Source organism: Rhinatrema bivittatum, chromosome 6 (genome assembly GCF_901001135.1).
Source record: "Rhinatrema bivittatum chromosome 6, aRhiBiv1.1, whole genome shotgun sequence".
In the NCBI taxonomy this organism is placed as follows: domain Eukaryota; kingdom Metazoa; phylum Chordata; class Amphibia; order Gymnophiona; family Rhinatrematidae; genus Rhinatrema; species Rhinatrema bivittatum.
The window spans coordinates 186,805,087-186,818,242 of NC_042620.1; the positions used below are offsets into that span (position 1 = coordinate 186,805,087).

The 13,156-nt window shown below is 45.1% G+C and overlaps 1 protein-coding gene across 1 annotated transcript in view; it reads left to right on the top strand.

Annotated features, from left to right (window-relative positions):
* ABI2 (abl interactor 2) overlaps positions 1-13,156 on the top strand; it is a 290,182-nt gene that overhangs the window by 127,513 nt on the left and 149,513 nt on the right. Inside the window, 1 exon segment of the mRNA XM_029606307.1 lies at positions 2,667-2,843. Within this exon segment, the coding sequence (XP_029462167.1) occupies positions 2,667-2,843 (177 nt within the window).

The following is a 13,156-nucleotide window of genomic DNA, read 5'->3' on the forward strand; positions in this document are numbered from 1 at the left end:
GCTTCAGCAGCCCGGGGCGGATCGGGCGCTCCCATGCGTGGCGGCTTCCAGCAGCCCCCGCCGACGAAGGTGCATGAGCGCATGCAAATGATTGCTTCACTGCCTGACCCTCTCACCCCCAGGACAAGACCTTCAGAGGAGCCAGGATCGGGCAAACTTTCCCCCAGCCCCCGCTCACCTGCCCTGGTCGCATCCATAGGTGCCGGTCTCCCGTGCGGGTGCGCTGACAACTCTGGAGCAGCCCCAGTCCTCTCTCCCCTCCTTCCGAGCGGCTTTAGCAGCAGCCCGGGGTGGATCGGGCGCTCCCCATGTGAGGCGGCTTCCAGCAGCCCTCACCGGCGAAGGTGCATGAGCGCCCGCCGTGACCTGAGCGCCCGGCTGGACGTCTGAGGTCACGGCGTGCGCTCATGCCCATACAGGCAGGCGTTCATGTACCTTCGCCAGCGGGGGCTGCTGGAAGCCGCGCCTCGCATGGGGAGCGCCCGGGCCGCTGCTGAAGCCGCTTGGGAGGAGGGGAGAGAGGACTGGGGCTGCTCCGGGCTGCTCCGGAGCTGCCAGCACGCCATTTCAAATGACAGGTACCAGCGCACCCAGGATACTGTATAGCGCTCTATACAGTAAAATGGATTGCGCTTCATGGACGCGCGTTGGACGCGGCTTGCATTTGCATGCCATTTTAAATACTGTATCAAGCGGTATGTGATCCGAACTGTGCGTGCGGCAAACGAGGGTGCGCCCGGCACTCCCGCACTTTCTTCCGCGTCCTTACTGTATCAGCCTGAAGGTGAGAGGCTGATATTTCCACAAACATGGGAGAAGAGATCCTATTATTCCAGTGATTTCCCTGGGATCCTCCCCTCCTGAACAATTTTATCACTTAGGAATAGAAAGAATGGACTATTTTCAAAAATAAATACATATGAAGCATTAAAATATTTAAACATCTGCACGGTAGAAACTTTTGTCCCCTTGAGGCCTCAACTGAAGAAACGGTCTCCTCTCTTTCTGTCCTTTTGCAATGTCTGTAAATTGTTTTTCAAGCTGAGGAAAGAATCCTCTGTTTGAAAACCAGTTTAAGACGTCAGACTCTGCCTGGCTCCAGAGCCAGGGGAACTACCAAGGCAGCAGCAGGGCTGAATGAAGGCGTGCTGAAGCCCTAAACCAGGGGTGCCAACTCCGGACCTGGAGAGCCACAAATGGGCCTGGTTTCTGGGATATCCACAATGAATACGCATGAGAAACTTGCAAATAATGGAGGCAGGGCATGCAGATCTTTCATGTTCATATTCATTGTGGATATCCCGAAAACCTGGCCTGTTTGTGGCTGTCAAGAACTGGAGTTGGCCACCCCTGCCCTAAAATGTCAGGCTTCCATAGCATTCCCCAAAAATGTAAAACTTGAAATGTGCGTTTTACCTGGAGGCCCCTCATAATCTGAGTTCATAAACTGTAGGTAGCTTGTCCCTAAACACGGTGCTGGTTAGCTTGATTCACACAAATTTCTTCACAATTCCAAAAAGACATTTAAATCAAAGCTGTCTTTCAAAATAAGAGGGAGTTCCATATTCTCCTCCCTAAAGGGTGGAGAGTAGTTGGCCTTGGATCAAGAAGAAGCTGTTGAGCAGGGATTTTGCTGTCAAATATCTCTTAAAGATGTCAGAGAAGTCATTTTCCTCTGGAAAATAAAATGTCTGTATCAAATCTGGGTCTCAGTTTTCTATCTTAATCTGATACATAATTTTCTAAGTCCTCCAGCTTCTCTGTGGCAAGTGTTTTTCCCAGTCAAAAGTGAAATTTGTTCAGTAAGACTTAGCCAGTCCTAAGGTCACCTTCCAGATGTACTCAGGCATTCTCTCTGCGGGTCTCTAGTTCAAATACAGCAAGCTGGCTCTGCTGAATAACAAGGTTACTCAAGGGATTCTTGGTCTTGCTGAGCTGTAACAAAGATCTCTCTCTCTCTCTCTCTCTTCCCTCTGTGCATGCACACATTTGTAAAGAGAAACTTAGTTATGCATACCTCAGGGCGCCCTCTCCACTCTCAGCTGATTTTTAACCAAGGAACATCACCTGCCTGCTCCAACTCCTCACGCTACAGAGGCTCCTTCAGCTTCTCACCATACATAGATTCCTTCTTACTTGTACTTCAGACTCTTCATTTCCTTATATGAGCAGAGCTCCCCACTCCCTCTGTGCAATTGCAAGAGAAGGCGGAAATCCATGTGGGGGTGGGCAGCCTTGGTTGCCACGGAAGATGGATGTATGTGGCTGCCAGAGCTCAATAACTTGCTGTCACACTTGATGGCCAGTGCACGCGCTCTCTCCATCTCACTTAGGGTATGAGAGAGGATGGAAGGACTTGGAGGCAGCTCGGGGTGGAGAAGGCGGGGGGGGGGGGGGGCGGGGAAGAAGAGAATGCAGTAAGCAATAGGTGTGGGCCCCAAGTTTCTACATCCTGCGTGCTGCCTGTTAATTCCCACACTTCAGGGCTCAAAACAGCTTTAATGAAAATTATCATGAGCTTTATGTGTGTACTAAATTGGTGGTTATATATGAGATGCTAATGTGATTATTTTTGAAACTAAGTCAAGGTCTGAGTTTTCTGTTTATGAACATTTAAATATGACTTGCTGAATGATTGGTGACTAAATATTCTGTGTGTTTTATAGACGGTGGACATTCACAAAGAGAAAGTTGCTAGAAGAGAAATTGGTATTCTGACCACAAACAAAAACACCTCAAGATCTCATAAAATCATTGCTCCGTCCAACCTTGAGCGCCCAGTACGCTACATTAGGAAACCTATTGACTATACAATTCTAGATGACACTGGGCATGGAGTGAAGGTAGGTCTGTAACAAATGAGACGTTTATAAATGCAGCCTGAAAAACAAAAGCCATGGTAAGAAAATGACAGTTCCATGTGTATTTTAAACTTATTATATTAGAAAAGGTGAAATCATTTTTAACATGCCTTACTGGTGCTATCAAGAAAGTGTTCTGGTAAAACAGCAAAGCTTACCTTTGAGTCGTATCTCTGAAAGAAATGTGCAGGTTGATTTAGCGCAATGTATATTCTGGAGTCTCCTTACTAATCTGATCCACAAAACTTTTAATGCTAGAAATGCACTTTTTCCTTTTCTTGAGCTGGTGTCTCATTCCAGCAACTAAATGGAATTGTGAGAGCCAAGAAACTTGAAGTCTTTATTTAAAGAGAGATTAGATGCATGTTTTATTCCAATATTTTTCTTTACTTGTTCCAAAAGTTTAGGATTTTTAAGTTGCTAAATTTAATGTGCTATAATCAGTTTTTCTTCAGAAAATTTTTGCTTTGTATTTATTTCTTACCTAAACTGGGAGTCTACTGCATAAAGTGCTGAATTTTCTTTAGTGCAAAATTTCATACCATTGGAATCCCTAAGTTCATGCATAATAGCAGTTTGTTTAAAAAAACAAAACAAAAAACTTCACACTGGAATATACAACATAAGAGGGAAATGGTCTGCATAACTATCCTGGAAAGGCAAAATGAGATGAACTGCCAAGTGTATGTTAAAAGGCTTTAAAAATTTGTAATTTTCAAATTAGTTTAAGAAGGCAAGCTATAAAATTCTAAAGTGGAAGGCTAGGCCATTTTACAGTCCCCTTAAGGGAAGGGTTGGGGAAACATCTGGCTCTCGAGGGCCGCGCACAGGTTGGGCTTTTCAGGGGATTGCCAATAAATATGCATGAGATTAATTTGCATGTAGTTGAGGCAGTGCATGCAAATCTTACATGCATATTAAGAATATCCTGAAAACCCAACTACTGTGCATCCCTGGAGCCCCGATCTTCCCCATCTCTGCCTTAATGGCCTCTAGCTGCTTCTCATCTGGATTTTGATGATGGGTACTCATGCATATCCTTTTCTGTGCTTCTCTGCTGCTTGCAGTCTGATCATTGTCAACTATGCTTGGTGCCCACATCAGACAGCAGGATTGGACTCCCTCCAGTGCTGTTTGTACTGACCAGCAGGTATCACTTTGGGTGCAGTTCTCTACTCCCTGCCCTCAAATGCTATTTCTGTAGCATGCTCTACCTAATCATTCTGAAAAATGGGATCCCGTACATCATGCGTATGGTTCTGCAGAACATTAACCACTGGCTGGTCCAGGCTTAAGGCATTTAATAGAGATGGGCAAACACAGGCCACATCAGAGGCACAGAAATGGTTTGGGCTGAACTAAAACTAATGTATAGAAACTGATCCGTGCACAGATATTTTGAGTCCTCAGTTGACCAATCCAATATGGGCAGTGCAGGGCTTGAGTACATACAATATCCTGTGCAGGTGAATGCTTGTCTGCATCTGTTTCTTAGTTCAGCTTAATACATAGTGAAGAAAAACCTGGCGACTGCTTCATTCTGGTTGGTCATTGCATAATCCAAGCTTACGATTTTCTTACGTTCAGAGCTTTAACTTCCTGCTTGGCTCTCTCTATTGATAGGTTGAGCTTTTGCTGTGATGTATATTCCATAACCACACTTTAAAACAGTGAATGCTTCTATTTTTCAAATTAAAAAAAAATATAAAATTTATTATAACCTGGGAGTTGATGAGGAGTTTGACAACCTATAGGTAATTAAATGATCGAATATACTGCATCATACAAAATATAAATCCGACTACGAATACAGTGAAACATTAAAGTCAGATGTACAATGGGTTAGGGAGCTTTCTTCATGGAAGAGTCTTTAATGCCATACTTTATGGCTATTTCTTGAAAAGAATTTAGAATGGATTGCAGAAACTAATTTCAAATAATGTTGTCTACCTCTTATGACAGAGGCAGTTATTCCCCCTCACTCTGTCCCATCCGCATTCTGTGGTACAAATGCAGCGTTTAGGGTTTTTCTGTGTCCCTTTTGACATCCTCGGCGTGTCGTGCTAACAGGAGCGTTGCATGGTGGATCAGATTGGCTATAATACTGATGATCAGGGAGACCGAAGACGCCAACTGGAAGGTCCTTCCTTGTAAGGGAATTTGTAGCTTTTCTCAAATCACGAATGCTTCCAGAGCTTGAGGGAACTGAAGATAGCGGTTTAAAGAAGTGAAATAAAATGACTAGGCAGCAACATTTTTAATTGGTACAGGTGAGAATTACTGTTTTACAATGTCAGCTTTTGAAATATTGCCTGGTACCTTGGGAGGAGAGTATATTTAAAAAAACAAAACAAACCCCAGAACAAAAACCAGCAGCTGTGCTAAAAGTAACAGATGTCCAAACAGAATAGAGAGAGGGAGAGGAAAACCTGCTGAAACGACACACACACCCAAAACAGGAGATGTAATGTAGATTTCTGTTTGTAGAACAATTTCTTGAAGGTGCTAAACTTATTTCTATTTTTAAATGGCCTCTGTTGCATTTTTTTTTAACCTGGCTCAACCTTTACTCTGCTTTCCCTGTTTGTGCGCTCTTTTTTTCAGTAGATTTTGCTCTCCCTCTCTCTCTTCTGTTTGGACATCTGTTACTTTTAGCACAGCTGCTGGTTTTTGCTTTAAGCCCTGATCCCAGTAGCGATGGGCTCTATCGCGCAGTAATTGCCCGAGCCGGAAGCTGGAGTATCTAACAGCAAGGCAAGAGGAAGTAGGTGGTTAGAGAGCCCGCTGATTGAGGGTACTATTAGAAAATCTAACTTAAAACATTTTGAATTTTGTAAAATATTTTTAAACACATCAGTAAGAATCTTGCAGATTTCCAGTATTAGAAAATAATGCTTGCTGAAGCTTGCTATGGAGTTGCAAAGGTGCTCCATTTTAGATATGGCTGGTCAGTGTGTTTGTAATGAGGGATCTGGAGAGTTTCAGATGGCCTTTTGTATGTGTTAGAATTCTGCAACTGAGAGATGCTTTCTAATGAGCATGTATACAATTGCTGATTAGAGAATAAGAAAAACCTCAGCTCCTTAACTGAGGCAATGCTGTACCTTTTTTTTTTTTTTGGCTACTATCCCCCCCTACTTTCCCTGCCCCCATGTCCTTACTGCTTACAGTGACATATTTTAATGCTCAAAACTTACCTTTTTGAGTGGCTGAAACGGCCACAGCTTTTACAGTATAAACACAAATTTGTAAACATAGGACAATCTAGTGCATAAGAACAAACTTGTAGAAGAAAACTAACCTATGTTTCTACTGACACCCCTTAGCAGTTCTTTTCTCACCAAGCCCACCTGCTGCTGATACCCAGAGGAAGCGGCTGCCCTCCAATCTTCTGCACCAAGAAGGTTGTACATGGGTTGCATCCTGTTCCATTAATGCTGCCGGGGTGAGCCCATGGCAACTGCCGCTCCGTGCAGTGCGCGGCTGTCTCGCCTACCCTTGACCACCCTTGCAGCCTTGAGGCCACCTTTTCAGGCCTGTGTAATACATCATTTATTTGACCAGGCTTCTTGTATGCTTTTATGGCTTATTCCTTAGCTGCTGTCTTTTCCAACAGGTTGACTATCCTGCCAGCCAATGACACCACCTAACCCAGGTGCCTCACCTTTTTACTGGCACTTGGACCTTATATACAGCCAATCTTCCCCTTATGTGCTGGTGAGGGCCTTTCATAGTAGGAACCAGTAACATTTTAATTGGCACCTAGCCCCCCCCCCCCCCACTAAACCCACCAGTGCCTCTGTAGCCGTTTGCAATGAGCGAATGAATAAATCCATGCCCACGTCTCAGGTGTACCCCATCTGACCTGTATAAACCTTCACAGCTCATAGAAATATCATCTTGCAAAATCACATGTCCCACTGAATCCCAGATCCATGAGCCCAGTTTCCTTCTGCTCTTTTCAGTACCTTTTGATGGATTACACCCCCATTCACACTATCGAAGAAATAATGTGAGACCAAATCAACACTGCTGTGGGCCAGAATGACTTGATAAATGCCAAGTCCCTCTTGATGTTAATGAGACCTATATTTTGACAGAGACCAGATTACCTAGATGGATGATGATAATGATGTCCAGCTGCTGTAGCTCTGTGGCATACTGAAGGATGATAGCTACGATTTGGCCAGAAGACAGTAGCTTTGCCCGTTTATTCTCTGGCGCTCTTTGCTTTGGCTCTGTGTGCCCAGTAAATTGATCCATAAGACTTTCACGATAACTGGGGGTGAGCGAGATGAAAAGCACAAGGGAAACATTAACTGAGCAGATGCTACCTGGGCAGCTCTGATGGATCTGCTGCAGAGTATCGGTGCGGAGCCAGTCCAGCAGATTTGTATCTGCTGGAACTGCCCCCTCTGTATAGATTTGATTTGCACCTCGTTTTCACCGATGCAGCTTGTGAGGGAAGCCACCTCAATTCGGAAGGAGTGTGTGTTAAACTCTGGGGGGGTCCTTGCCAATCACTGGCAAACCCTTATGGGATATACTAGTACCCCTCCACCCTCCCAAAAAAAAGCTCAAATCAGTGCAGAAATTTACTTGGCAATGTGACTACCGCTGCTTCAGACCTGGGAAGGAGAGGCTGGCAAAAAGCCCAGAGCCTGGTGCAAGAGTGGGTGATACAGGGGCCACTGGATTTTCTGGCTGGGGGGGGGCATGCCTCTCACAGCCCAGAAACAGCGCGACCGTGGGATTAATGCCACAAGAGTGCACAACAAGCCAAAGATGGACGGTAGTAGCCACTACCAAAGCTGTACCCGCCTGCAGGAGGATCACAGCCTCGTCCAATGGGCCCGGGACCTGCCAGGACCCAGAGCCGTGAAGGGGGGAAGCAGGAAGAACACTGCCTAGATGAGGCTACTGGCAACTGAGCATGGGAGGGAGTGGGGAGAGCACAAAAGGAGATAATTGTCTGTGGGGAAAACTGAGGAGGTGGGGTGCTCGGAGGAGGTGGGGTGGGGCTGAAGGCAGAATAGCTTTAAGAAGGTTACTGATGGGGTCAATGAGGAAACATTCCTCCAGCAGAAAAGTTAGTGCTCGATCAGGAGGGAAGAGAATCTGGGAACTAAGCTGGCAGGAGGGGAGGGGTGGAAGACCCGGAATGGAAGGGGGGAGGCTTCAACAGTCTACCGCCCAGCTCCCAAGGGAGAGGAGACCCACAAAAATCCCCAGAGTCTGGCACGTGGAAGAGGTGAGCTTCCCAAACTTGGCCTAGACCATTGCTTATTTGCTGTTTGGGAAATATGCTGCCCCTTCCTTCATCCTTGAGACTCCTGTTGCTATCCTCTTCCCATTGGTGCCCCATTGTCATAGTTTGGAAACTCCTGACCCTCCTATTGGCACCTTCGCCTCTCTCCTCTTGAGCTGGCTGAAGGATGGTTGCCCATTTATGAGGCCCACACCCCGACTGGCTAGGCCTTGTATGGCACTGCAGAGCAATTGATATTCATGAAGCATTTGTATAACAGTATAATAACATTTCTCTGTGTTAACTCGCTGTTGAATGCATGTGCATTGCACAGCATGAGATCAGGTTGGGGGTGAATGTCGACTGCTTGCAGTACAAAGATTTTCAGCTGTTGGCAGAATGCAGACAGTGGGCATCTTTACTCTAAGCTGCATAATTGCTGGGCTATGAAGTCCAGTAAGTGCTGTAAAACATTGCAGACAAGCTACCATTACTCCCTTGGATGGTGATCAAGCAGAGCTGTAAATATTTTCAGCACTGTTGTAGGTAGATAAAAATCATACAATTTTTTAAAATAATTAACACTTGAAATTTTATTGCATAGAGCTACACCAATCATGGCCTCTGAAAGCACAAAGAAAAATGGATGTGCAATTTGAAGTCATGGCAACCGTGTTTTGGCTAATATTTTATTTCAAATGTGTTAAGTCATAAGAATTCTACTGTAACGTAAACAGAAAAGAACCTCTGTGAGAGCAGTGCTTGGTGTGCCCAAGCACAATGAAGGGGAGAGCAAAATCTGCTGCCGGGCAGGGTGAGCATGGGGAAAGTAGAAGCAATTAAGAGATTTGATTGAACAGCAAAAATCACACAAAGGTGAGAACACACTGGAAGAGGGTTTCTTAAAAGTAAAATTTTTCTGTTATCACCTTTCAGCTTGAATTATACACATGCCTGATTTTGCCTTTCCGATAGTTTTATGTAAAACTGTTAAGTTTATAAATTTGTGGGAAATATTCTTCAGACCCTCATACTCATCTCTATTTTTTTTTAAAGTATCTCATGATCAGCTTTTCTTGTCATATCTTGATATCCAGGAATAATTTAAAAAAAACAGCAAAAAAAACTGGACCAATTCACCATAAATATTCATATTATCCCAGGACAAGCAGGATGCTAGTCCTCACATATGGGTGATGTCACTGACGGAGCCCTATTGCGGGAAAAACTTCTGTCAAAGTTTCTAGAAACTTTTGACTGGCACTGTGAGGCCACTGAGCATGCCCAGCATGCCATGATATTCTCTGCCACAGGGGTCTTACTCTAGTCTTTGTTTTTCCACGCTGCTGCAAGCATCACGGTTATTGGAGCCCTCTGAGACTTACTCTCAGTTTCTGACTGGAAAAGTCGTTATTTCAAAATCTCTCCCTCACGGGATCTCACTCTTTTCTCCTCTTCACCGGCTGGTGAGGTATTTCAGCGTTTATATTTTAATAACGCTAATTCAAATTTTCTCTGTCATCGGCTGTCTGTCACCATGGCGTCTGGTTTCAAAAAATGCCCGACCTGTAATCGCACCATGCGTCGTCTGTTTAGGTGAAAAACACGACATTTCCTCCTGTCAGCAATGTCAGGAAATGACACCAAAAGGACGAAAATTACGACAAGAAAAAATAGAACAACTTTTTCACCTGCAATTGATTCCTTCACCATCTACTTCATCAAAATCATCACCGGCAAGAGCTCCCAAGAAAATTTTGCTGAAAAAGCACTGACCGGACGGTTCGGGAGACAGAGCCTCACCAACACAGTCGACGGTATAGATACGCTCGGACACAGAGGTAAGGCCTAGACATAAACATAGTCATCGACATGCCTCGACATCACCGTCAGTTTCCTCCCATGAGGAACCGAGCAAAAAGCGGCCTAAACACAGATACCTCGCCGTCACCTAGGCCTCCCTCGGTAGAACCGGGTCCACCGCAGGTAATACTCTCTCCGCCTCCACCAGTGTCGAGTGTTCCCTCAGTACTACAAGATTTGACATCATTCATTAAAGAAGCGGTACTGCAGGCCATAAAGGAACATATACCGGTGACTATACAGATGTCAGCGATAGCGCTGATGCCGGTGACGTCTTTGCCTCTGACGTCACCGATGCCGGTACAGCCGACACAGATGACGGATTTAGTTCCGGTGATGGCGCTGATGCCGGGGGAATCCCTGTTGCCGCGGACATAGAGTATACCTACTCCATCGATGCCGCCTCTATTTTTGGAGATCACATCGATGCAAACTACATCTTCTGTTCAAATATTGGTGCCTATTGTCACTTCTGCACCATCACACAAGAAGACTGGAACATCAACGATGCCCTTGAAACACTTCGAAGTCTTCGATATCCTTGATGCCGCACACTTCGGTGCCGCTTCCTCCTGGGGCCCCAGGATCATCAGAAGCAGCATTGTATTCCATTTTACAGAAGAAATACCAGGATTTATTAGACTCTTTACCATCAAATCCACAAGAAGAGGACTCTTCTCCTCAAGACCCTTTACCAGGACTTTCTGGTTTGATTCCTCCACCAAAACCTGTGATAAAACCACAGCAAACTCCCGAATATGACACATGGAGTGACACTGCATCAGACACTTCTTTTGAAACCTTTGTCTGATCCTTCACCACACCCTAGAAAACAATCCCCTCCAGAGGATCTTACTTTTTCCACCTTTGTGCAAGAGATGGCTGACTCTATCCCCTTTAAGTTGGAATCAGAGCAGGATCTCTGCCAACAGACCCTAGAAGTCTTACAATTCGTTGACCCTCCTAAACAAGTAATGGCAATACCCATACATGATGTTCTCCTACAGCTACAGCATTGACTTTGGGAACATCCCTGTTCTGTTCCCTCAGTAAATAAAAAGATGGACACCACGTACTTGGTTCAAGCCATGCCTGGATATCAAAAATCACAACTACCCCACAATTCAGTAGTTGTGGAATCTGCACAGAAAAGGGCTAAAAACAAGAGTTCACTCATCCAATCCTCCTGGAAAGGACAACAGATTTTTAGATTCTCTGGGCCGCAAGATTTTAAGGTACAATGCTCAATTCTAGGATTTCATCCTATCAATTGTACATCACCCAATACCAGAGAAACCTCTGGAAGCAAATGGAAGAATTTGTTCCATCTCTTCCACAAGAATATAGGGAGGCTGCACAAAACATCATCAATAAAGCCTTCAAAGTTGGTAAACTCGAAGTGAGAGCTGCATACGATGGTTTTGAGGCAGCTTCAAGGGTGGCGGCCTCAGGCATTGGTGCCAGAAGGTGGGCCTGGCTCAAGGCCTCAGACCTTAGGCCAGAGGTCCAGGATAAATTAGTGGACGTCCCCTGTACAGAGGACAATTTATTCGGAGCCAAGGTACAAGAGGCGGTGTCTCAGTTGAAGGAATATAATGAAACATTAAGACAACTTTCCTCCCTTCCCCAGGACCCCACTTCACATGCCACCCGTAGACCTCCAAGAAAAGACATGAGACGACCCTTCTACTGTCAAAAAAGATATCCTCCTGCGTCTAGGCCCAGGCAATCCAGAACCCAGCAAAGAACACAGTCACATCAGCAAAGAACAACTAGGCCCCAACCTGCCACACAGACAGGACCTGTGGCGGGCTTTTGAAAATGCATCCAGGGAACTCAGCCTTTCCATAAATCCTCGACCAAAGCTCCCAGTAGGGGGCAGGTTATCCAAATTTTACAACAATTGGATTACAATAACAGTGGATCAATGGGTTCTGTCCATTATATCTCGAGGATTCCAACTCAATTTTCTCTCAATTCCCACAGAATTTCCACCAACTCAAGTTCATCTCCACAAAAATCACATGTTTCAGTTACAGGTAGAATTGTCCACCCTTTAGAAATCCAGGGCTGTAGAACCGGTGCCCCGGTCTCAGCAGGGCAGAGGATTCTATTCCCGGTATTTCCTCATCCCAAAGAAAACCGGGGGCCTACATCCCATCCTCTATCTCAGAAATCTCAACAAATTTCTGAAGAAAGAAAAGTTCAGGATGATATCTCTAGGCACCATGCTTCCACTTCTTCAAAAAGGGGATTGGCTTTGTTCTCTGGATCTTCAAGACGCTTATGCTCACATTCCAATATTCCCTCCTCATCGCAAGTATCTGCGTTTCATGGTGTGTCATCAACATTTCCAATACAGAGTTCTGCCATTCGGACTTGCCTCTGCTCCCAGAGTGTTCACAAAATGTATGGCAGTAATAGCACCACACTTGCACAAGCAAAGTGTTCATGTCTTCCCATATCTAGAAGACTGGCTCATCAGAAGTCTATCTCTACAAGGAGCTCTTGCTTCTCTCAATCAAACAATTATGATACTCTATTCCATGGGCTTTCTCATCAATTATCAGAAGTCCCATCTCACACAGTCTCATGTGCTGCAATTCATAGGAGCAGAACTGAACACCATCCTTGCAAAGGCCTTTCTACCTGAGGATCGAGCAGAAACACTGTCCCTATTGGCAAACTTGATTCATTCAAACAAGCAACAGCTCATCAGTTTCTAACCTTACTAGGCCACATGGCCTCCACAATTCATGTCACTCCTACGGCAAGACTAGCCATGCGAGTAACTCAATGGACTTTAAGATCACAATGGATCCAAACCATTCAACTACTGCATTCTTCAATTCAAGTAACCCACCAGCTACGTTCCTCTCTACTTTGGGCGAACAAGGACAATTTGCGCAAGGGCCTACCCTTCCAACAACCAGTCCCACAAATAACTAACTACAGATGCATCCACCTTGGGTTGGGGAGCTCACATAGACAATCTCCAAACCCAGGGTACTTGGACAAAACTCGAAGCTACTTTTTCAAATCAATTTCCTGGAACTTCGAGCTATATGCTATGCACTGCATGCGTTCAAGGACTGTCTTTCACACAAAACTGTTCTAATCCAAACTGACAGCACAGTAGCCATGTGGTACATCAACAAACAGGGAGGTACGGGATCGTATCTCC